The sequence below is a fragment of the Gracilinanus agilis genome, chromosome 3 (assembly GCF_016433145.1).
Source record: "Gracilinanus agilis isolate LMUSP501 chromosome 3, AgileGrace, whole genome shotgun sequence".
Lineage (NCBI taxonomy): Eukaryota > Metazoa > Chordata > Mammalia > Didelphimorphia > Didelphidae > Gracilinanus > Gracilinanus agilis.
In genome coordinates this window covers 54,716,932-54,742,202 of record NC_058132.1, presented here as the reverse complement: position 1 = coordinate 54,742,202, position 25,271 = coordinate 54,716,932, and the positions used below count along the sequence as shown (strand labels likewise).

The window sequence follows — 25,271 nt, the reverse complement described above, 5'->3', positions numbered from 1 at the left end:
GCTGTGTGACTCTGGGCAAGTCACTTAACCTTGTAGGCCTCAGTTTCCTCATCTATAAAATGAGTAGAGAAGGAAATGGCAAACTGCTTCAGTCTATCTGCCAAGAACATCTCAAATGGGGTTGTGAAGAGATGGACATGACTGAAATAACTAAACAACAATGTAATAGTCCAGGTGAGAGATGATGGGGTTCTGAACAAGGGCAGCAGTATAAGGAATTAAATTAATGCTTTGACTAAAATATATAAAGTTATAAATAATATGGTAGTCGCCAATTTAAAGTATAATTGCTCAAAGTCGAAATAACTTTTAATGGCTTTTATTTACAAAAGAAGTGAAAAAGAGTGAAAGTAGAGAAATACAGAAGATGGAGATGATATTTAGTCTATTTATCTCAATATTGCTCCGGTGATAGACTCAGCCAGAACTTGTTGACCTTCAGCTAGAATTAAACTCTCTCCAGTTGACAGGAAGGGAAAGCCAACTATCCACTCACCCAAGTTCCCTTTCCAGAGCCTCTCTGATTGGAGGACTCAGACCTTATCATCAGGACAAGAGGCAAGACTTCCAGACACCAGGAGTAATTTCAGAGTGTTTAGAATGATGGGCATGGGCACTTTTCCCCACAGGGTAGAGTATTTCCCAACCTGGTGGCTATCTGATTAACTTCATGACCTAAGAGTATCCTGGTTTAGATAAAACAAAGAATTTGTCTCTACCCTGCTTATCCTTACCAGAGTCAGAAGATACAGACAAAAGGAGGGAGGACTCCAAAGTGTGAGCTTTAGCTTTAAGATCACAACGTTTGAGCTTTAAAATGGAAAGTTCCTTGGGGAGGCCAATAAGGAGTACAAAGTAATAGTATCATATTAGCCCAAATAGAATATAACCCTGAATATAATGCCATCCCAAGTATTTTGAAGGGTAACTCAGAAAGAGAAAATGCCAATTTTATTTTCTCCTTTTAAATTTCAGCTTTCTCTTAACTTGTGAATAATGTAGGCACTTTATATTTGAAGTTTTTTCAAGGTCCTGGAAACACATTAAAGAAGTTTTAATGCCAACACTTTTATTAAATATGTATTACTTTTATAGATACTTGTGAGAAACTACCTTCCAATATTTAATCTTGCTCTCCTTCCTCATCTCCTGAAGTGGAAATATCATTTTAGTCATTGCCATCACCTTCTTCTTCTTACAAAACACCATTTTCTCTACCATCCATACTATTTGATACACAACATTTTTTAAAATCCAAGCACAATAGACTTGGTGGAGATTTTGTCCCAAGTGGTTTTGATCCAGTTCCTTAATACTGATGGTTTCTTTATTTTTCCTGATGGAGTAAATTCATGGTTTCCTTCCAACATCCACTTGTAATATTCTTTCCTCAAATGATCTTTAAATGGCTTATTAACGACTACATCTAACATTTGTAATTGTGACATCATTCCTCCCAGAATAACAACTAGGTCTATGTGCATTTCAGCAATTCTCTACACATTTTCAGTCAGGTGACCCTTGAATGTGTGGAGTACAAGCATTGCTCTCTGACACAGTAACGCACCTGGACCCCAGACTACATTCAACCAATCTAACACAAGTTCTTCATTCATCCATCCCTTTTCCTGCACATGAAGATCACTTCTTTTTTCTTTAATTGAAATTTTTTATTTAATTAATTGATTTAGAATATTTTTCCATGGTTACATGATTCATGTTCTTTCCCTCCCCTCCTCCCACCCTCTCCCACCCATAGCCAATGAATAATTCCACTGGGTTTTACATGTGTCGTTGATCAAGACCTATTTCTATATTATTGATATTTGCATTAGAGTGATCGTTTAGAGTCTACATCCCCAATCATATCCCCATTGAGCCATGTGATCAAGCAGTTGTTTTTCTTCTGTGTTTCTACTCCCACAGTTCTTTCTCTGGGTGTGGATAGTATTCTTTCTCATAAGTCCCTCAGAATTGTCCTGGATCATTGCATTGCTGCTAGTAGAGAAGTCTATTTCATTCGATTTGCCACAGTGTATTAGTCTCTGTATATAACGTTTGCCTGGTTCTGCTCCTTTCACTCTGCATCAGTTCCTGGAGGTCATTCCAGTTCACATGGAATTCCTCCAGTTCATTTTTCCTTTTAGCACAATAGCATTCCATCACCATCAGATACCACAATTTTTTCAATTGAAGGGCATCCCCCCGTTTTCCAATTTTTTGACACTACAAAGAGTGCAGCTATAAATACAAGTCTTTTTCCTTATTATCTCTTTGGCGTATAAACCCAGAAGTGGTATGACTTGGTCAAAGGGCAGGTAGTCTTTTAGTGCCCTTTGGGAATAGTTCCAAATTGGTTGGATCAGTTCACAACTCCACCAGCAATGCATTAATTTCCCAATTTTGCCACATCCCCTCCAACATTTATTACTTTCCTTTGCTTTCATTTTAGCCAGTCTGATAGGCATGAGGTGATACCTCAGAGTTGTTTTGATTTGCATTTCTCTAATTATAAGAGATTTAGGGCACTTTTTCATGTGCTTATTGATAATTTTGATTTATTTATCTGAAAATTGCCCATTTAGGTTTTTTGTCCATTTATCAATTGGGGAATGGCTTGATTTTTTGTACAATTGATTTAGCTTCTTATAAATCTGAGTAATTAGACCTTTGTCAGAAGTTTTTGTTATAAAGATTTTTTCCCAATTTGGTACTTCCCTTCTAATTTTGATTGCATTGGTTTTATTTGTACAAAACAAATTTAATGTAATCAAAATTATGTATTTTATATTTTGTAATGTTTTCTAACTCTTGCTTGATCTTAAAAGAAAGATCACTCCTGATGGTAACTTTTCCTTAGGTAATGCTTTATAACTTAAAATTACGTAAGGAGTCCATTTTCTCCATCAGCAGTGACTACCAGCATCATGGTCATTCTAGTTTTCTCATTTCCAGTAATTTTAATCAACTCTGATTTGGCACCTTTAATATTAACAGTGACATTTGATGGAATATCAAAACAAACAGGCATTTGGTTGGCATTTCCCATCTGCCCCAGGAGATAGCAATGCTTTTTATGTATGCTGAGGTGTCCAACACACAACTTATAGTTTCAAAGCTAGACGTGCTCGAATATAGTGCAAATGCGACTTTCAAAGGTACATATTGGGGGGAAAAGGTCACCCTATATTTGGGCTAATATGGTAAGTTTTTGCAAAGGCTATATGTATATTTACATTAGTAGTGAATGAATTAATCGATGAGTATTTAGTTACTAAATATTGTAGTGGATAGAATGCCAAGCCTCAAGTCAAGAAGGCCTGACTTCAAATCTGGCCTCAGACATTTACTAGCTATGTGACCCCGGGTAAGTCATTCAACCCTGTTTGCCTCAGTTTCCTGACATGTAAAATATAAAGGAAATGACAAACTACTCTAGGATCTTTATTAAGGAAACCTCAAAGGGAATCACAAAGAGGCAGACATGACTGAAATGAGTAAATAACAACAACAATTCTGACAAAAAATAAAAAGAAAGAAAAATAAAAGAGAAACAGGGTGACATAAAAGACCCAAGACTGGAAGGAAAGAGATGGGAAGAAAGGGATACAGGGACTCAGGACAGGAAATGGGAGAAAGGGTTTAGAAACTGGAGGGAAAATGAATGATGAAGGGGTGGCTATATTTTTCAATATCACCATTTTGTCCTTGTACCTGAGCCAGGGATTCAGGTCAGTGATGTGGAAGGAGCTCTGGATAAGACACACCAATCCCCACCTCTGCATAGTATTACCCAAGTGACTTTGGGTAAAGTGCTTAACTCCTCTGAGTCTGTTTTCTTCATCTATAAAATGAAGGGGTTGTACTAGATGGCATCTAAGGTCTTTCCATTTCTAGGTTATAGGAACCTGTGCACCTATATGTGTTATAAGGAATCTTAAAGGAAACAGTGTTAGAGTTGTAAGATTTTAAATCATAAATGTTAGGATTAGAAGGGTCCTAAGAATATAGACAAATCTAGGAAGGATCTTAGAACACAGAATGTCAGACCTGGGAGGGGCTTTAGAACATAAAGTATCAGAGTTCAGCGGGAATTTATAATATGTAATGTCAGAGCTAGAAGAGAATTTAGAACATGGAATCACAGAATTTTAGAGTTAGAAGGGATATAAGTGGTCATCTAATCCAAACCATACCAGTTAATCAGGGAGAACTCACTACTATTCTTTCAATCTCCACTTTTCCCTCTTGTTCAAGAATGTTGGGGCAGTTTTCTTGGATAATTGCCTGTAGAATGATAGCCAGCCCTTTTCTTTTGTCATGATTTTCTGGTAGTTCAATAATTCTTAAATTGTCTCTTCTGGATCTATTTTCCAGGTCTGTAGTTTTATCAATGAGATATTTTCCTCAATTTTTTCATTCTTTTGATTTTGTTTTATAGACTCTTGCTCCCTTGTGAAGTAATTTGATTCTAGTTGTTGGATTCTAATTTAATCCCTGGCTTTTTGGTCATCCTTCTCCTTCTAGTCTGTTTTTCTTTGTAAGTCGTCTTTCACTTTCTTTGTCTCATTTTCAAGATGGTCATTGCTGACTTTCAAGACACTATTTTCTTGTTTTAGTTCATGTGCCTCTGTTTCCAGATGAGTTGTTTTACTTTTTTAAAGTTCTTTTCCCAGTTGTCTTCAGCCTCTCTTAATTGTTTTTTTAATTGTGTTTTGAGTTCTTCCAAAGTCTGAGTCCAATTTGCTGCAGTTTCTGCATTTTTTCTTGGTGTTCCTTGGTCCTCCTCTGTTTCATTTGATCTTTGTTCATTACCTGGATAGAAGCTGTCAATTGTAATTTCTTTTTTCTTTTTCTTTGTTTACTCATATTTTTTCCTTCTTTGCCCCTTGTCATTGGCTGTAATCTTGCTCCTCTGATTATTTGCTGGATCTGTGGGTTTGGGCTATTCTGTCTTGAAGGGGCTTCTTCTCTGCTATGCTGATTGACTGGATTAGGCTGATGGAGTATTAATGAACCCTGAGGTCATATCTTCCCCAAATGGCAGCAGAAGCTGCATGCATAGGGGAAGGTATGGAGGCTGAAGGGAGCTGTGCTTCTTGCTCTATTATCAAGGTATTCTGTCATGGTTGCAGCCATCCCCTCCCCAGCAATTTTTGTAAAATAGTGAGTTGTTGTCCCCAAAGCTTGGATCTTTGCATTTATCAAAGATTAGATTACTAGTTTGCCTATTCTGTTCCACTGATCCAACACTCTTTTAACCAGTACTATACTGTTTTGATGATTACTGATTTGTAATAGTTTGAGATCTGATACTTCTAGTCTACTTTCCATTATATTTTCCCACTGATTCCTTTGATGTTCTTGACCTTTTGTTCTTGCAGGTAAATTTTGTTTTCATTTTTTCTAACCCTATAAAATAATTTTAATAGTCTGATCAATATGTTCCTGAATAAATAAATTAGTTTAGAATTGTCATTTTATTATATTGACTTGGCCTACCCATGAGCAATTGAAATTATTCAAATTGTTTAGATCTGACTTGATTTGTGTGAAAGTTTGTGTTTTTTAATTGTGTTCATGTAGTTCCTGTGCTTGTCTTGCCTGGTAGACATTCAGGTATTTTAGGTTGTCTACAGTTATTTTAGATTGAATTTCTCTTTCTATCTCTTGTTGCTGGACTTTGTTGGTAATATACAGAAATGCTGATGATTTATGTGGGTTTATTTTATATCCTACAACTTTTCTGAAGTGGTTAATTATCTCAAATAGTTTTTTAGTTGATTCTCTAAGTATATAATCATATCATATCATCTACATAGCCAACTCACAATTCCACTGGGTTTTACATGTATCACTGATTAAGACCTAATTCCATATTATTGATAGTTAGACTAGAGTTATTGTTTAGTGTCTACCTCTCCAATAATATCCCCATCAGCCCCTATGTTCAAGCAGTTATTTTTCTTCTGTGTTTCCACTCCAGTAGTTCTTCTTCTGAATGTGGGTAGTGTTCTTTTCCATAAATCCCTTAGAATTGTCCTGGGTCATTGCATTGCTGCTAGTACAGAAGTCCACTAAATTCGATTTTACTACAATGTATCAGTCTCTGTGTACAATTGCATACTACTTTTAACTGCCCTAATAATGATAAAACTCTTAGGAGTTATAAGTATCTTCTTCCTCTGTAGGAATAGTTTAGCCATATTGAATTCATTATAATTTCTCTTTCATTTTTGAACATTTTATGCTTCTCTTGAGTCTTGTATTTAAAAGTAAAACTTTCAATTCAGCTCTGATCTTTTCATCAAGAATGCTTGAAAGTTTTCTATTCCATTAAATATCCATCTCCCCCACCCCTGCCCCCACCTTAAAGGATTATACTCAGTTTTTCTCAGCAGGTTATTTTTTTTATTGTAATCCTAGTTCCTATGTCCTCTGAAATATCACATTCCAAGCCTTCCAATCTTTTAATGTAGAAGCTGCTAAATCTTGTGTTTCCTGACTGTGGCTTCATGATATTTGAATTATTTCTTTCCAGCTGCTTGCAATATTTTCTCCTTAATCTAAGCTCTCTGGAATTTGGCTGTAATTATTCCTGGGAGTTTTCATATTGAGATGTCTTTTGGGAAATGGTTGGTGGATTTGACAGGTCTCGAACCCATTAGGGAGTTAGGGAGATGTCTACTCTAAGTATGTAAATACTTCCTCTGGTGGAATTGGCAGACAAGAATAATTTGTTCCAAGGCCATGAAGATTGCTGACAGTCTCTGTGGAGCACTTATAGCTTGGTCAAACATTGAAGATGCCAAGGTCATCTACTAATCCTGGGCCATCACCAGTTATCCTTACTTTTGCCTTGCCACTGGATTTTGATGTCTCTAGAAGAGATTCCCTCTTCTAGAGACAGTAAGGCTGATGACTTTGTGCAACTCTGCCTTAAATCCAATTCATGCATGCATCAAGACATCACCTCAGGATGTCATTGGACCTCTTTGAAAATGAAGGATGAACAATTTTACCCTCTGGTTCTGGTATGTCAGGGCAGTTTTCCTTGATAATTTTTTGAAATATGATGTCTATACACCATATACCAAGATAAATTCAAAATGGGTAAATGACTTAAATATAAAGAGTGAAATCATAAATAAATTAGGTGCATATAGATTAGTATACCTGTCAGATCTGTGGGAAAGGAAGGAATTTAAGACCAAGCAAGAGATAGAGAATATTGCAAAATGTAAAATGAATGACTTTGATTCTATCAAATTAAAAAGGTTCTATACAAATGAAACCAATGCAACCGAAATTAGAAGGAAAGCAATAAACTGGGAGAACATTTTTATAACAAAACTCTCTGACAAAGATTTAATTTCTCAAATATATGAGGAACTAAGTCAAATGTATAAGAAATCAAACCCCATTTCCCAATCAAAAAAAGGTTAAGGGACATGAATAGGTAGTTTTCATATGAGGAAGTCAAAACTATCAATAAGCACATGAAAAAATGTTCTAAATCCCTCCTGATTAGTGAAATGCAAATGAAAACATTTCATTTGGTACCACTGTACATTTGGTACCATGAGGTACCACCTTACACTTAGCAGACTGGCCAATATGGCAGCAAAGGAAAGTGATAAATGTTGGAAGGGATGTGGCAAAATTGGGACACTAATACACTGCTGGTGGAGCTGTGAATTGGTTCAGCCATTCTGGAGGGCAATTTGGAACTATGAGCAAAGGGCTTTAAAAGAATGCCTGTGGGGGCAGCTAGGTGGCTCAGTGGATTGAAAACCAGGCCCAGAGATGGGAAGTCCTGGGTTCAAATCTGACCTCAGATACTTCCCAGCTGTGTGACCCTGGGCAAGTCACTTAACTCCCATTGCCTAACCCTTTCCACTCTTCTGCCTTAGAACCAATTGGTTCTAAGATGGAAGGTAAGTGTTTAAAAAAATAAATAAAACAATGCCTGTTGTTTGATCCAGCCATACCCCTGAAGGGGTGTCAATTGATTGCGGAATGGTTGAATAAATTGTGTTATATGTTGGTGATGGAATATTATTGTGCTGAAAGAAAAAAAGAACTGAAGGAATTCCATGTGAACTGGAATGACCTCTAGGAATTGATGTAGAGTGAAAGGAGCAGAACCAGGAGAACATTGTACACAGAAACGGATACACTGTAGTACAATCGAATTTAATGGACTTTTCTACTAGCAGCAATGCAATGACCCAGGATGATCCAGAGGAACTTAGGAGATAGATTGCTATTCACATCCAGAGAAAGAAGTGTGGAAACAAAAATGCATTAGAAAAATACGTGATCAATCGTGCAGTGCGATAGGGATATGATTGGGATTTGAATGTTAAAGGATCACTCTACTGCAGATATGAATAACACAGAAATAGGTTTTGAACAATGATACATGTATAAGTCAATGGAACTGCTTATTGCATTTGGGAGGGAGGAGGAAAAAGAGGGGGTGGTAGGGCATATCATGAATCATGTAATCATAGGAAAAATTCTAAAAAAAAAAGAAAGCAATAGTGGAGGGGGAAAAAGAAATATGATGTCTAAGCTCTTTTTTTGATCATGGATTTCAGGTAGTTCAATAATTCTTAAATGATCTCTCTTCAATTTATTTTCAGGGTCAGTTTTTCTAATAGGATACTTCACAATTTCTTTTATTTAAAAATTTTTGATTTATTATTTCTTGATGTTTCATGGAGTCATTAGCTTCCATTTGCCCAATTTCATTTTACTCAATTCTAATTCTTTTTTTGTTTATTTATTACTTTTTTATTTAGAATATTTCCCCATGGTTACATGATTCATGTTCTTTCCCTCTCCCCAACCCCCCTGCCCCGTAGCTGACATGCAATTCCATAGATTTTACATGTATCGTTAATGAAGACCTATTTCCATATTATTGATAATTGCTCTAGGGTGATTGTTTAGCATATACATCCCCAATAATATACCCATCAATCTATGTGTTCAAACAGTTGTTTTTCCTCTGTGTTTCTGCTCCCACAGTTCTTCCTCTGAATGTGAATAGCTTTCTTTCTCATAAGTCCTTCATTATTGTTCTGGATCATTGCATTGCTGCTAGTAGAGAAGTCCATTATGTTCCATTGTACCACAGTGTATCAGTCTCTGTGTACAATGTTCTCCTGGTTCTGCTCCTTTCACTCTGCATCAATTCCTGGAGGTCATTCCAGTTCACATGGAATTCCTCCAATTCTAATTCTAAAGGAATTATATTCTTCAGTGAACTGTTGTACTTTTTTTTTCTATTTAGCCAGTTTACTTCTTAGGAAGTTCTTTTCTTCAGTTGTAATAAGTGGATGCAAGTGGATGGGTCCCAAAGTCAGTAGGTGGGAAAGGAGGGTACAATAGTAGAGGTAGTAGATTGAGGTGGTAGGAGATGTAAGGGAACGGCCGAGGTTAGGGAAATATAAGACATTGAAGTATAACGAGCGAGCGGCAAGGGGAGAGGATGAGGTAGTTGGGCAGGCAGCTGCAACAGGGAGACACAGACTGGGTACACAGGCTTGAGACAGAGGACACTAAAGGGAAACAGGCTGAACCCTTTCAGGTAGGAAGGGCACTTCTACAGACAAAAGTCAGGGCCAGCCAGAAATGGTTTGAAACTAACTAGAGGGCTTTCTAGTCAGTTTCTCAGGTTCACAAAGGAAGAGTCCCAAGGCTCCTCCCTGTCTGTGAAATAGACAGGCTTCTCAGAGGAAGTCTAGAGATCACCACTTCCTCCAAGATGGATGCCTCCAGCTCCCCTCAGGACCCAAAGAGAAACTATTCCTTTCTCTCCTTATCCCTCTTTTATTGTTCAACCAATGATTTAGGAAAAGGTTTGATTAAATGACAACAGGGTTTATTAAGTTTCAGGGTTGATTATAAAGGACAAAGGGATACAAAGTTTCTCTAACAACTGCCTATGGAGAAGCTCCAGGTGGGGGAGGGACACAGGAATGAGGTGGACTGAACCAGAGCCTGCTCCCACTCAGCCCGGGGAGGCTTTGTTGCCTTTAAGGTTAGGGAAGTTATACACAATGAATCAGGAGATAATTTGTATCAAGGGTAAGCCCTTCTTGTCTATGGGAAAAACTAAGTCTTCAAAGTTTGATTGCTACCACCCAAATCCACCCTTCTCCCAAACCCACAGGAAATTAGTAAAGGAAATGGGGATTAAAATAGGGAAGGTCAGGGAGATCCAGAGGAATTAGCTAAGCTACAAAATCTCAAGAGAAAAGGCACAGAATCAAGGCCAGGTTTCAGCCCAAAGACCGAGCTCAGTTGACCCTTCTGCTCTGACCGAGCCTGTTGGATCAACTGCCCCTAGTGAGGGTTCTAAACCCTCTCAACTGTCAGAAATTCTGCAGTTAGCCTTTTGCAGGGTTGATTGTACCTCTGCACTACACAGTGGATTTTTGCATTTCTTTTTCTATTTGGTCAATTCTACTTTTTAAGGATTTCTTCTTGTCAGTAGATTTGTGTGTGTGTGTGTGTGTGTGTGTGTGTGTGTGTGTGTGTGTGTTTTACTATTTAACCAATTCTGTTTTTCAAGGTATTTTCTTGAGTATTTTTGCATGCCTTCTTTACCAAACTGTGGATCCTCTCTTTATAGTTTTCTTGTTTCACTCCCATTTATTTTCCTATTTTTTCTTCTACATCTCTTATTTGCTTTTTTTGTTCATTTTGTGGCATTTTTATTGACTTTTAACTTACGTTAAAGATGGGCTCTGCTCCTAGGGTGGAGGGGGCACTGTCCCAAGCTTCAAGTTTTTTGTGCTGCTATTTTCAGAGTTAGTTCTAGGAGTCTATAAGTTTTCATTTCTTACAAGATGGTATGATCTAAGGAGAGTTGTGATTACTGCTCTCCTGACATGTGTTCTGATCTGTGAGTGACCACAAGTACTCTTTTTCATCCTGAAACTCTGATCAGCGTCCCTGATCCCCTGAAGTCTTGCTCTAGTTTCTTTTCATCTTGGGACTGCAACCTATAACTGAGTATGGACAATACAAGAGAGGCCTGTACACAGGCCTAGCTATGGATCCCCTATAATTTCCTTCTGCTCAGCTGACCGTTCTCCTTACCATCTGTGAGCTGAGAGTCCTGGGAGCTTCTGTTCTCTGCTTCTGGCTTATTGGGGAAGAGCTTGTGCTGGTCTATGCTGCACTCTCACCCTAGTGAGACAGACCTTTTCTGCTAAACTTCTTAAGTTGTCTTGGGCAGGGAAATTGTTTCAACCTGACCTTTTATTGGTTCTGCCACTGCAGAATTCATTTTTTTAAACCCTTACCTTCTGTCTTAGAATCAATACTGGGTATTGGTTCTAAGGTAGAAGAGTGGTAAGGGCTAGGCAATGGGAGTTAAGTGACTTGCCCAGGGTCACACAGCTAGGAAGTGTCTGAGGCCATATTTGAATCCAGGACCTCCTGTCTCTGGGCCTGAACCTCAATCCACTGAGCCACCCAGCTGCCCCCTCCAGAATTCATTTTGAGACATTTTAAAAAATTGTTTGAAGAGGAATTTGGGAAAATTCAGGTGAGCTCCTGCCTTTATTCTACCATTTGGTTTTGCCCCTTTCTACTGTATGTTTTAAGGGTCATTTTTCCCTCTTTGCATTCTTTATTCTAAGGGCCCTCCCATCTCTAACATCCTATAGTTTCTAGGAGCAGTTAATTTCTTTTTCTGGACAAGGCTAGGCTGAGGCTGGTCTTACTTTATTCTTTACTCTTTGCCTAAACCAAGAAGCTCTGCCAGCAGTGTATTAGTGTCCCAATTTTGCCACATTCCCTCCTTTCCTTCCCTCATCTTCATGCTTTTCAACTTTGGGGATGGATCAAGCTGTGTTTTATTGGTTGTGTCAGTTTTGTGAAATGTGAATGTCACAAGACCGCATATGGCAAAATACAATGTTTTTCACCTTCAACAATAATGGCAATAGGATTGGACTTGTGGTTTCATTGATACAGGGGGATATCAAGTGAGCAAGCTCTCTGCCCATGTGGATCGATACTTTCTCTTCAGTTTGTAGTTTTAGAGGTCTTCCTGGGACATTGAAAGGGTAAGTATCTTGCTCAGGGTCACACAGATAATATGTGTGAGAGGCAGGACTTGAATCCAAGTCTTCCTGACTCTTTATCTATAGTCTCTCTGACTAATACTTGATGTGGCAAAAATTCAAGCAGTTGATCAAAATATTGAAATCTGAAAAATCTATTCAATTTGATTACCTTGCCCAGATCCTTAATAACTCAATCTTTAAATTTGTAAAATGGAACTCACTCTAATTAGAACTCTAATTCTAGGGCAGTTAGGTGGTTCAGTGGATAGAGCACCAGACCTGGAGTCAGAAAGACCTGGGTTCAAATCTGTCCACACACACTTCATGGTTGTGTGACCCTGGGCGAGTCACTTAACCCTAATTGCCTAGCCCTTGTTGCCCTTCTGTTTTAGAATTGATATGAAAACATAAGGTAAGGGCTAAAAAAAAGAACTCTAACTTTACTCTAGACCCAGTTCTAGTCCTTTCTCTAAGATTATCCCAAGACTAAGATTGACTCAAGAAGGAGCTGGAGAACTGACCTGACATTCTGAAAATTCAAGACCCATATCTGACACATACCTGTGTGACTCTAGGAAAGTCATTTCACTCCCTGCTGCTCCAAGAAGTCTCTAAGACTAGAAACTGCAGAGCAGTTGCTAACCTGTGTCTGTGTAGGGAGTGTCCTCATCCAGGGATTCTCTTAGCCAATGAAATGTGGTCTTCTCCCCCCTCTAAAAAACAACCCTCAATAGCTTTTTTTTTTTAAACCCTTGTACTTCGGTGTATTGTCTCATAGGTGGAAGAGTGGTAAGGGTGGGCAATGGGGGTCAAGTGACTTGCCCAGGGTCACACAGCTGGGAAGTGGCTGAGGCCGGGTTTGAAACTAGGACCTCCTGTCTCTAGGCCTGACTCTCACTCCACTGAGCTACCCAGCTGCCCCCCCCCAATAGCTTTTTCCCTGAACCAGACACTACAAATATTTTATTCTCGTTTGACAGATTACCAGGTAGCATTTGCTAGGACAAAACATCCTAAGATTTAGATCAATTCTCCAGTCACCTACTTATAACTTTGTGACTATTGGCCTTTTCTGGACCTTTGTTTTCTCCTATCTAAAATGGAGGAGGCGGGCTTGGCTTAAGGTTTTTTCCAGTGTTAAATCAGATGAGGAAACTGAGGAAAGATGAAGTAATTTATTTAAAGTGATACAGCTTCTAAACTCTAGAGGAAGAGGGAAAACTTAGACCACCTGGGGCCAAGCCTGGCACTGTCCATGGTAGTGCAGGGACTTCCTTTCTAGGCTCAGCTGTTGGCAAGGCGTGGGACCTCAGGCAAGATATTCTACCTCTTGGAATCCCATTTTCCTCATCTGTAAAATGACAAAGTTGGACTAGACAGTCTTTAAGGTAACTTTCCAATACTGAATTGAGGAGAGTGGAACGGATCCTTAGAGGCCATTTAATCCAATCTTGCCATTTTACAAAGGAGAAAATTGAGTGTCAAAGAGGAGAGGGAATGATTAAGGTCACATAGCTAGGAATCCACAAAGCTAGGACACAAACGGGTCTTCTGTCTCCAAGTCCTGTGAATTCCTTGGGTGCTAGATGGCTCGGTGGATAGAACATTGGTTCTGGAGTCAGGAAGACCTGAGTTCAAAGCTGGCCTCAGACACTTTCTAGCTGTATGACCCTGGCCAAGTCACTTCACCCTGTTTGCCTCAGTTTCTTCATCTGTAAAATGAGCTGGAGAAGGAAATGGCAAACCACTGTTGTATCTTTTCCGAGCAAACCCCAAATAGGGTCACAGAGTCAGGCCTTACTGAAAAATGACCGAACAACACTGTGAATTCCTTAGACTATGCCACCTTGTAACTTCTAAATCCTAAATCCCAACCCTTTACACAATCTGAAATCAAATCTTAACTCTACTGCTAATCCTAAAAGTAACTCTAACTCCATTGCTAGCCCGGGGTCTAATCCTCACCCTCGCCTCAGTCCGAAATTTCTTCTCATCTACCCAGACCCTGTTGCCTGAATTCTCACCTTTGTTGTAACTTTAGCTGAATCCTGTCCCTGATCCTAACCCTAATCCCAACCCTTCTTTTACCCATGAATATGATTGAAACCAAACCTTTAATCCCCATGAAGGGCTTGGAGTTCATGTGCATCATATCCCCCGTTGCTCCTGGCCGTGGAAAGGGCCCCATCTGGATTTCTGACCAGGATAAGCTGCTAGAGTAGCACTACAGCAGCCCCCAGATGCAACGCTCTCATCCCTGGCCCCCTCCAACCTCCCCTCTAAGCTCTGGGGACTGACACCTTTCTCAGCAGCAGCTGTCAGAGGGTGCATTTCTGTGTGGTTCCCAAAAGCCAGAGTTTGGTGGATGTTTTCAACAGCCTTCCCAAAATTCCACTGGGGGAGTGGAATGTGCTCACCCCCTGGGCTCCTTTCCAACCTGCAATCTGCTACTTTGCTCTGGTTGACTGGAAGGGAGATGGGTTCACCTCCTTCATTTTTAGGCAGCTGTTCTGGATCTGACTGCCCTAAGGAGAAGGGCAAAAACTCCCCAAAACACTCAGAGGAACCTCCTGAGATTGTTCTGAATTTTGTGCAGCAGCCACGGAATAGAAAATGTAAAACTAGAAAGGGATCTCAGAATATGTGTTGTTAGAATATGGAATGTCATAGTCTTGATGGGCTCTAGAACCTAGAATTTTAAGGCCTGGAAGGGAGCTTAGAACACAGAATATTAGAGCCAGGAGTATGCAGAACTACAAGAGCCCTTATAATGCAAAATGTCAGAGCTAAGTGGGGACTCTAGATTAGAGCATAGAATATCAGAGCTGAAAGGGATCTTAGAAAGGGGAATGACAGCAGGCTTAATTTGTCAAATAAGCCCTTTACTTACCCTGTTATCAATTTTATCTTTTCCTCTACTTACATCAGTGATGGGCAACCTTTTGAGTTTGGTGTGTCAAAATTCGCCAAAAAAACGAGCATAACTCAGGTGGGGTGTCACTTCAAGAAAAAACTACAATTTATAGTTTAAATAACAAAAATGTATAATTCTAATATATAACTGTATTTAATAAACCAAAATAGGTAAATTAATATAGTTAGAATTGTCATCTAGAGTGTACAGAGTGTCCACACTACACTGCAGCAAATGTTTCATCCTCTGCATGTGGCCCCATACTTTGCTGTCATCGACAATGGCTGCGTGTGTCAGTGCTGACATGCGTGTCATAGGTTTGCCATCACTGATTTACATCTTAGTCTCCCAAAGTCGCTCCTTCCCAGTATTGGATAGGTTATTAACCTCTTGGCGTGAATAAATTTTTTTTAAACCCTTGTACTTCAGTGTATTGTCTCATAGGTGGAAGATTGGTAAGGGTGGGCAATGGGGGTCAAGTGACTTGCCCAGGGTCACACAGCTGGGAAGTGGCTGAGGCCAGGTTTGAACCTAGGACCTCCTGTCTCTAGGCCTGACTCTCACTTCACTGAGCTACCCAGTTGCCCCCATAAATTTAATGTAATAACAATGTTTACCTAGAGAGGAACCAAACCAGAATGGCAGAATTCAGGCACTCTGACCTTTGAGAGGGGGAGATTTTTTCTGGATGAGGGGCTCTCCAGAAATCTTCCAGCCATCCCTCTTCAGCCTTTGCTAGACACCAGCTCAGATGCAATGAATTTCCTTTTCCGAGGCCAGTTGTCATTTTCCCTCTTTTCTTGAGTTCTTTTCACTTACACTCCTCCCTCCCAATAAGAGGTATTAACACCTCCTTTTTATTCTTCCCCCATATCTATTCTGTGATATTTCATGAATCTGACATCGACAGAGCATGTACTGACCCACACAACTGAATTTTTGAAATAGCTAAAGCTTTTTCCATACGAGGAACAAAACTGTCTTTTAAAAAAACATGTTTGATGGAGAATGCCTTTTTAAAATGTATTTTAGAGGGCAACTGGGTGGCTCAGTGGATTGAAAGCAAGGCCTAGAGGTGGGAAGTCCTGGGTTCAAATCTGGCTCAGACACTTCCTAGCTGTGTGACCCTGAACAAGTCACTTAACCCCCATTGCCTAGCCTTCACCACCATTCTGCCTTGAAACCAAAACACAGTATTGATTCTAAGATGGAAAGTAAGTGTTTAAAAAAATAAAAATAAAATGTATTTTATACTTCCCCTGCTTTCTCAAACAAAGAATATTGAACAGGGGAACATAGTAACATTTTGTTTGAGGCTCAGCCATCCCAATAATCATCTACTTTTATTCTGTGCATTAAGCCACAGCACAGGTCTCTGTTTGTGTATGTCTGTTTCCTCTTCTCCTGCCAGGGTGCCAACTGTCACTTCTCACTGATTTATGTTGGCCCCTAAAAGCCTCTCCACCCTCTTGCTTCAGTGAGTTGGGACATCAGATAACCAAATTTGTTACTGCATATTAAATGGGCGTCCCTAAGTGAATGTTTAAGAGTTTGCCTTTGGTTCAGCGACTCTTTTCCCCTGCTCCCTCTCTGGTTTGGAGCTGTGTTCTGGAGAGACCTGAGGTTACTTATATGGTTGGCCATAAGGGTGAGATGTTAATGAATTTTTCTCCTCATCTTCTCTTTGCAAAATCTCTAGCTTCCTTCCAAACCCAGCTCAGGTACCATGCCCTCCACAGAGCCCTAGGTGATTCCTCTCCTAATTGACACATTCTTCCCCTTGAAACAACTTTATATTCCCTTTTTTATATTTTGGAATTACTTATATGTGTACATGGTGTACACTCCACTCCCCAATAGGATGTAAACTCCTTGAGAGCACGGACTATCTTCTTTCTACTTCTTTTGGAGAAGGGTGTTTCCCCATTCCCATCCCAGAAACTTTCTTAAGATTTCCTTTTATATATTGTCTACATTCATTAAAATGTGAGCTCTCTGGGGGCAGCTGGGTACCCCAGTGGATTGAGAGGCAGGCCTAGAGATGAGGAGGTCCTGGTTCAAATCTGGCCTCAGACACGTCCTAGCTGTGTGACCCTGGGCAAGTCACTTAACCCCCATTGCCTAGCCCTCACTGCTGTTCTGCCTTGGAACCAATACACAGTATTGATTCTAAGGTGGAAGGTAAGGATTTTTTAAAAAAAGTAAGCTCTCTGAAGGCAGGGAGTGTCTTCTTTTTCTATTCATATTTGTTTTTCCAGTGCTGGGCACATAGTAAGCACTTTATTAAATGCTTGTTGACTTTTTGACTAACACCTGGCCCAAGGTCTAACATATAGTAGATTGGCATTATGTTGTGTGTTGAATTTAGTAGAACTGCCTGTCCTAACTTGGGCATGCAAGCACTAGGTGATTCTCAGGAACAGCAAAGTGGGTTTTGATGAGAGGTTTGGAAGTTTTCACCCAGTCTCCGATGCTAATACCATGCCATCGGTCTATCCTCGGCAGCATTCTTTTAATCAGGTCAGTGCCATGGGGCCACTGTGTGTGTGTGTGTGTGTGTGTGTGTGTGTGTGTGTGTGTGTTTTGCAGCCATATTTCAGGACTGCATGAAATACACTGAGTCTTCAAAGTGGCTTTTAATTTATTTTTTTTTAATGTATAACAGTTATGCCTGAGTTACAGGAAACACCTACAGGCAGCAGGTAGGAAAGCAACGGGCAGCTTCTCTTACTAGTCTACTACTCCATATAGCTGAATAAATTATGGTGCGATTATATTTAAACACACGCTCGCCTGTACACACTTTCTGCACGCCTCCTGCGCACACGTGCACACACGTACTCGCTCTCACATGTAGGGAAATGGTTATGACTCAAACACAGAAGCAAATGAATTTGCAGATACTAGCAAGAAGGAATGTTCTCTATCACTAGCAGATATGTCCTGGGTAGGGGAGGTGGCTGTGTTAGAAGCATTAAATACACAAAGGTCTCTGAGCAGCGAGGTGCCACTGTTTAAAGGAGGTGGCTAGAGTCCCCCTCCCCCTCAATTTGGTCTTGGTTTGGCACCCCTAAAGGTGGGTGGAGAGAAGATATATCTGATTCCCAGAATGTCCAAATGTGGGGGTAAGAGAGAGCATCATCCCAAGAAAGAAGGCCCAGAGAGTGTCCTGGAGTTGTGAAAACATGATATTTGAGATTCTTGGGGGACATGGCAGGTTTCCAAGGGTCAGAACAAGTGGCTCATCTTGTTGAAGATGAGATCAGCTCCTGGTGATGAAGTCAGACTGGATGTCTGCTATCTAGATCCTCACCGATCTTGGACCCACCACTCAGCCCCAAGCAGATCTCATTTTTTTCTTCTGGGTAAATCTCTCTGCATCTCTCTTGTTCTCCCCTCCCATCCCCCCCCCACCTCTGTCTCCTCATTTCCTCTGGCCCTACTCTGGTGAGGGAAGAGGAGAACGGGGAATAACAAATGGGCATTTTAATTTTTTAAAACAAGCAAACAGTGCCTGGTTCTCAGTTCTTCACATGTGAATATCTCTTTTTCTTTCTTTTTTTTTTTTTGTAGCAAGGGAGGAAAATCAGAGGAAGGGAACAGGATGAAGACAATATAATCCCAACGGATCCTGGAATGTATCTTTTCAAACACACAATATGCAGATCTCTACAGGTGGCCCCATGGTACTATCACATCACTCACTGTGGGATGGGGTTGGCTGGGGGAGGGTTGTCTTTTCAGTATCAAAAAACAAAACAAAAAACAAAACAACAACAAAAAAGTCAACTTCCTATAAACAAACAGCACATCACCAAGTTTCGAGCTAATGTACAATGAGTCTCAGAGGGCTGACCTCTGAGGAAGGGTAAATAGCTAGTTGCGATCAGACAGGGGTAGTTTCTTATTTCTCTAAGGACTCTATTTACAGTGATAGCTGGAAAGGGTGGCCTTTGGGGTTCTCCAAACCACCTGGAATGCGTGCCTTCATAATAAGACTTAGATGAACCTGCTTGATAGTTTGTCTCAGATCTTTGGAGGCCTCTCATCCTCTCTGGCGAGAAGGCTGCCCACTAATGAGAGGGGCTGCTCTACATAGAAGGGAGAACTGGATCCCCAAGTCCTCCCCTCACCCCTTCCAAACATACACACATACACAGGGCATGGTGAAAAACCAGATGGGAGTCAAAGGGAAAGGGCCGATGGGGATATGTCTCTTGTCCCCATGAGAGCAGATCTGGGGGGTTCTGGGAAAACTGAGTCCACTGAAAAATGTTTTGTCTGGGATCCAGAGATGCTTTAGGTATCAGATATTCGGTTGCAGGATTTGGGGAAGGGGTTTTGTGCGGACGAGAATTGGTCCTGGTCATGGAATGTCATCTCCTGAAGGCTGGAGCTGGGGAAGCTTCAGTTACCACATTTCTGAGAAAACACACAATAATAGAACAGGTCAGAAGTGGTCTCTGTAAATGGAACCCAAGCCATCAGTGGGAAACAACCTCCATTGGAAGGAATGCTTGTTCAGGAAATGTCTCTGAAGACTGAAGTCAGGCCTAAGGAAGGACCTTCTGGTTGTGACTGCTATTAAATCCTGGAGTGAGTTGCCAAGGGGAGATGTGGCATCTTCTTCTCCCCAGGGTTCGAAGGAAAAAGACATCATTGGGGATGTCAAGGGTTGGATCTCTTCCAGGCCTCGAGTCTCACTATGATGTCTGACCCTCAATGGAGTGATTTATCTGACTGTCTCCAGTCATCCTGGTGGTACTCCTAGGTCAGGTTCCAAGTCCTTGGCTCCAAGGCTGAAGTGAGGAAGTTGGTTCCCATTCATCACGGTGGAAACATCCACAGGAGTACCCTTCATCTCTTTCCTCCAACTTCCCAGGAATGGCCTGGGGTCTATGTTTCAGCAGGATCTTCTAGTCCTATGGCTGTTCTCTCTGGGAACTTCTCACTGGATGAGGAGGAAGAGAAAGGAGTCTAGAGAAGAGAGACCCAGGAAGCTTCTCATCATCCTGATGGCTACCCGAGGCTGAGACAAGACAACCTGAGCCCAATCCTTCTGGATGCCATGATGAGGCCCTCCAGGCAACTTGATGATGAAGATGAAATGATGATAAAAAACGATGACAAAATAAGTTACATGTCTATGGCACTTTACAGTTTACAAAGCGCTTTCCTCACAACATCCCTGTGAGGTAGGTAGAACAAGTTTTATTAGCCCCATTTTACAGATGGGGATTTTAGGATCTGATGGAGAGCTAGAAGGGACCTTAGGGGTCATTTTGTCCAACCCTCTCTTTCTACAGATGAAGAAACTGAACTCGAGAGCACTTCAGGGACTCCGAGTTTCAGTCTTGGAGAGGATGAGTGATTTGCTCCAGGTCACCCAGCAGAACCAAGTCTGGAGCTCAAATTTCTAAGTCCAAGTCCGTTATACCATTGTGAAGATTATGATGGTGGAAAAGATGAAATCTAAAAATGAGAATGCAGGTGGTGATGATGCCGGGAAGATCCAACTGAAGCCAAGAGCCTGAAACTTCCCCCTAAAAGGGTACAACTTGAAAAGGAACAGCGTTTGGGGAGGACTCTTAGAAGACCCTGGGAGGCAGGAAAAAGTCAACGTCTCCCTCATTCTTGGAGGCCAGGAGACTCCTTTGTCATTAATGTTAACCTTGCTGAAATCTAGCGCTGACACGCTCCAACCACAGCTCTGGCTATGTTGAACCTGATGAAGGTACCCGAGGGGTACGCTGGGCAGAGATGTCCTAGGTTTGAATGGTGCACTTACGGGCTCTCCATTTTCTTTCCACTGGAAGCTGCCACGTCCGAGACTTCACTTCAGGAAAGGAAAGGGATTGGCATGACTGCTGAGGAGTTAGTTAATTTCAAAAATCCCTTTTGTAGGGATTTTTAATCATGGCAGAGCCCCCATTCATGCCTGTTAAGCTCCCCCAGGAGGGCAAACCCCATAGGTAAGGCAGCTTTTGATTGGAACCAGGATTCAAGGGTACAAAGGAAGGAGGGATCTTTATGGGGGAAAGCGAAGGCTCCTACAGAAATGGGATTGGGGAAGTCTGCTGAGGAGCAGAATTTAAGCTCCAGGCATGACCTCAGGTAAGACCACTGGACTCATGAGGCAGATTCAAGGGTAACAAAGATCTTAGTATTTTTTTTTTCATCTGCCTTTTCCCTACTCACTTCCCTGCCCCATCCCCAGAGGAAGGAGAAGAAGTCTAAAACCCAGAGTTCCTTTCTTGGCCTCTTGTATTTCTTTTCACCTAGGTGGCTCATCATCCTCCATCAGTCAGGTCCAGTCTGGCCTGAAGAAAGCAGGCTCCCCCCTTCGCTGGAGGTACAGAAGTGTTCTTGGTTTCTAAATGATGTTCCATGGAAATCAGTTTTGGGAAAGGATAGAACTTGGAGCTCAGAGGTTCAATCCAGAGCCCTTAACCTCCCACTTATCATTTCCAGGGACAGTATCTCCAAGAATCAGTGACTTGAGTAAGGTCCTACTCTCCTAAGTGCCTTTAGCTTTCTGAGTGGTCTGGCATGGCAGACCCTGCCTCATCTGTCCCCATGGTACAATGAGAGCCAGTGATGCGAAACTATTTTCTTTAAGCTCAAAATCTCTCCTTGGCCTCCCCACCGTCTGTCCTTTCCTAGGTCATACCCCAGCACCCTATATCAGCCATAAGCAGCTCAGCCCTTCTTCCTGAACTGGGCAGCTCAGCTCATCCTAGCATCTCTGCCAAGGTCTTATTAGGAAGGTTTTATTTAACTCTTCCAAGGAAGGGTTAAACACTCGGATTTTGGTCACGTTCCTCCATACAAGTCAGCAGCTTTGGGAAGAGAGAACAGCATGTACAGTTGGGGTTTGGGTGTTCTCTCCTCTCACTCCCAAGTCCCTACTGGTCAAACATTATCTCTATGGCAAGGCGCCAGCTTGGAGACAGTTAACTTGCTTCCCCCTTACTCTCATGTGGGGTCCAAAGGTTCATGGGACTTGGAGCTAGAAGGGAACCCTAAAGGCCATCTAGTCTCAGCTCTTCATTTTTCAGATCATGAAACTGGAACTCAGAGAGTAGAAATATCCTAACCAAAGTCACATAGATTCTAAGCGGCAGTGTCAGGATTTGAACCCAGGGACTCTGACTCCAAATTTAGTGCTTTTTCCATTATGCCAAGGGCTCCAGGATCCTATCCCTTTGGAACTGTCTTGCCTGCTGCATCCTCTGTGATGGGAAGCATTTATAAAGTTTATATATTTGAAGTGAAGGGAAGGGCCTTGAGTAAGAGAGAGAAATCTTATAGAAGTCATAATTCAGCTTGGGTTCTACCCATTGCTTAAAGCAAGATTTAGGGTGGGGGCAGGGGGTTAAATCAGTCCAGTAATCCAGCTGGGATTAGGATTGGGTTTGGAGGGCAGAGGGAGATGCTGGCAGAGGGACTGCAATTGCAGCCCTCATAGTCTATGGTTACAGATTTTTGCCAGAGGGTGGTAGCATGGGAAGGGACGGGGGATAATTGGTCCCACTTCCTCAGAGGATGCATTGATGGGTCTAGGGAGATGGCCTGGACTTGGGGTCAGGGAGGCATAGGGATGAGTATAGGGTAGGCTGAGAGGGATAGTGGGGATACAGGAGTCAAGGGTCTAGGTAGGGGGCCCTTGGGCCTTAGTATGCTTGACCCGTTTCCACAGGCAGGAGCCCCAGCACAGCTGAGTGCTCGCCCAACTTCATCCGACGCTGTGTGGACAGGCTCACATTCTTTGCCAGATAGTCAACGGCAGCTAAGGAAAAAAAAGGGAGAAAGACATATTTAGTAACTGATGTTCTAATCTTATATCTATCCTTTTCTATTCATCTAGTCTTCCATTTTCCAAATTAGCCATCCATTCCCCCCTCTCCTTTCCTCCTTCCCTCCCCGTCCATTCATCTCTCCCTCCTTTTCTCCCTCCTTCCATCCATCTACCTCTCCATCCATATAATCATTTATCCATCAATCCACCTATGGCATATAACAGATGTCATAAAATGTTTGAAAGGTTAAATACATGGATGAAAAATTAGACTTGTTCTATCAGGAGCTGCAGGTAGAACAAGCAGGGAGGTAAATTAAGGATTGATGTCAGAAAAAATGCCCTAATAAAAGGAACTGTCCCAAAGAGACGTGGGCCAACTCAGAAGGCTTGGGCTCCCTTTCACTAAAAGCCTTGCAATCAAGATTGAGTAACTAACTGTTGAATGTAGTAGAGAAAGGATTCTGTATGATTCTGCATTCTATCCACCCATCCATTCATCCATCTGTCTATCTGTCCATTCATCTATCTATCTGACCATCCAATTGTCCATCTATCATTCAATCTCTTCATCCATCTTTTTATTCATTCCTTCCTACATCTCTCTGTCATCTGTTTGTCAATCCATCCATCCATTCATCCATCTATCTATCCATCCATCCATTCATCTATCTATCTGACTATCCAATTGTCCATCTATCATGCAATCCCTTCATCCATCTGTTTATCTATTCACTCCTTCCTACACCTCTCTGTCCACCTGTTTGTCAATCCATCCATCCATCCATCCATCTCCTCCTCTAGGCCCCCTATACAGCAAAAGTATATTGAACCCCTAATCTCTATGCTTAACATTGTGTTTAAAAAATTGTCATATCATCAAAAACATTGTCATATCCTCACTCCTGCCATCGGTCCTTGCCCTCAAGAACTTTGTAGCTTCATTGTGGAGACAAGAATTACCCAGAAGGAAAGCTAAATAATAACACAGTGAGTTCCAAGGGAGAGTTCTTTGTGACTGAGGCAGTCACAAGGCCATTGGTGGAGATGGCACATCTCAGAAGGGCTTTGAAGGATGGATGGGACTTGGGTAGCTATATGGGAACTCCAAATATAGGGTATTTCGTGAGCAAAAGTCCGGGAAAAGGGTAAGCCATATCATGTTGTCTCTCATCTTTTAAATGACCCAGACATTCATAGATGATAGAGATCCAAAAAAGGAGACATTAGTAAAAACTCCAAAGCGCTGAATGTCTAGACCACAAAGTTGAGAGAATCAGCAATTCTAACTGTGGTTCCTGATGCAAGGAGTTAACTGACTGTAGTCAGTCAACTAGAATTTAAGTGCCTCCTATATGCTAGCCTCTCGGTTGAATGCTGGAGATACAAAGAAAGGCAACATTCCCTGCTTCAATCTTCTTAACAGGCTAGAACTTGGGGCTCAATTGAACAAGACGAAATTTGATGGACATAAATATCAAGTCTTGACTCTAAGGTTCAAGATATTTATTCAACGATGGCAAGATGGCAGAGACAAGACTAGACAGAAATTTGTCTGAAAAAGGTCTGGGGATTTTAGTGGACTTCAGGCTCAATATGAGTCCACTACAGAGGTAGAAGCTAGATAGCAGACGGACCAGGCAGGCATGGAGTTGGGAGGACCTGGGTTCAAATGTGCCCTCGGATACTTCTTAGCTGGGTGACCATGTATGGACCAATGAGGAACTTTGATAAGCTGGAGAGTTTTCAGAGAAGACATGGGATGGGGAAGGCCTTGAAACTGGGCTGCAATGAGGACTGACTGAAGAAAATGGGAAGGCTCACGATAGGTCATGATGGCTATCTTTGAGAACTCAAAAGCTGTCATATACAAGGGGGATTAGAATGGTTCTTCTCAGAAGGCAGAACCAGAAACAACGGGCTGAATCTACAGAGAAGCACACAGCCTAGCTCCGAGAATACTCACTAACAGATTGAGCTACCCCTAAGTGGGATGTGCTGCCTCAGAAGGAGGTAGGTTCCTCCTCCATGGAGAGAGTCTTTGAGCAGAGATTGGATGAGCACTACTCCATATAGGTAGAGAGATTCTTGGATAGGTTTGGGCCGGACTGGACAGTCGCTAAGGTTACCGCACCTCTAAGAGCCAATCCTTGTGATTTTTTTTTAAACTTACCTTCCATCTTAAAATCAATACTGTGGATTGGCTCCAAGGTAGAAGAGAGGCAAGGACTAGGCAATGGGGGTCAAGTGACTTGCCCAGGGTCACACAGCTAGGAAGAGTCGGAGGTCAGATTTGAACCCAGGACCTCCCGTCTCTAGGTCTATCTACTGAACCACCCAGCTGCCCCCAAGTGATTGGGATTTTGAGTTCCCTTTTGGAATTCGAACATGTTGTGTTTGAGCAAGGACCCAGAGCTTTTCCAGGAACCAGCTGGTCGTGGTCATATGAAGCCCAGGAGGGAGGCAATTA

At 41.6% G+C, this 25,271-nt stretch overlaps 1 protein-coding gene across 1 annotated transcript in view; it reads right to left on the bottom strand.

Moving 5' to 3' along the window:
• Nucleotides 1–22,676: 22,676 nt before the first annotated feature.
• PAX7 (paired box 7) overlaps nt 22,677–25,271 on the bottom strand; it is an 85,022-nt gene continuing 82,427 nt past the window's right edge. The window contains exon 6 of the mRNA XM_044668700.1: nt 22,677–22,792. Within this exon, the coding sequence (XP_044524635.1) occupies nt 22,677–22,792 (116 nt within the window). The remainder of the gene's footprint in view (nt 22,793–25,271) is intronic.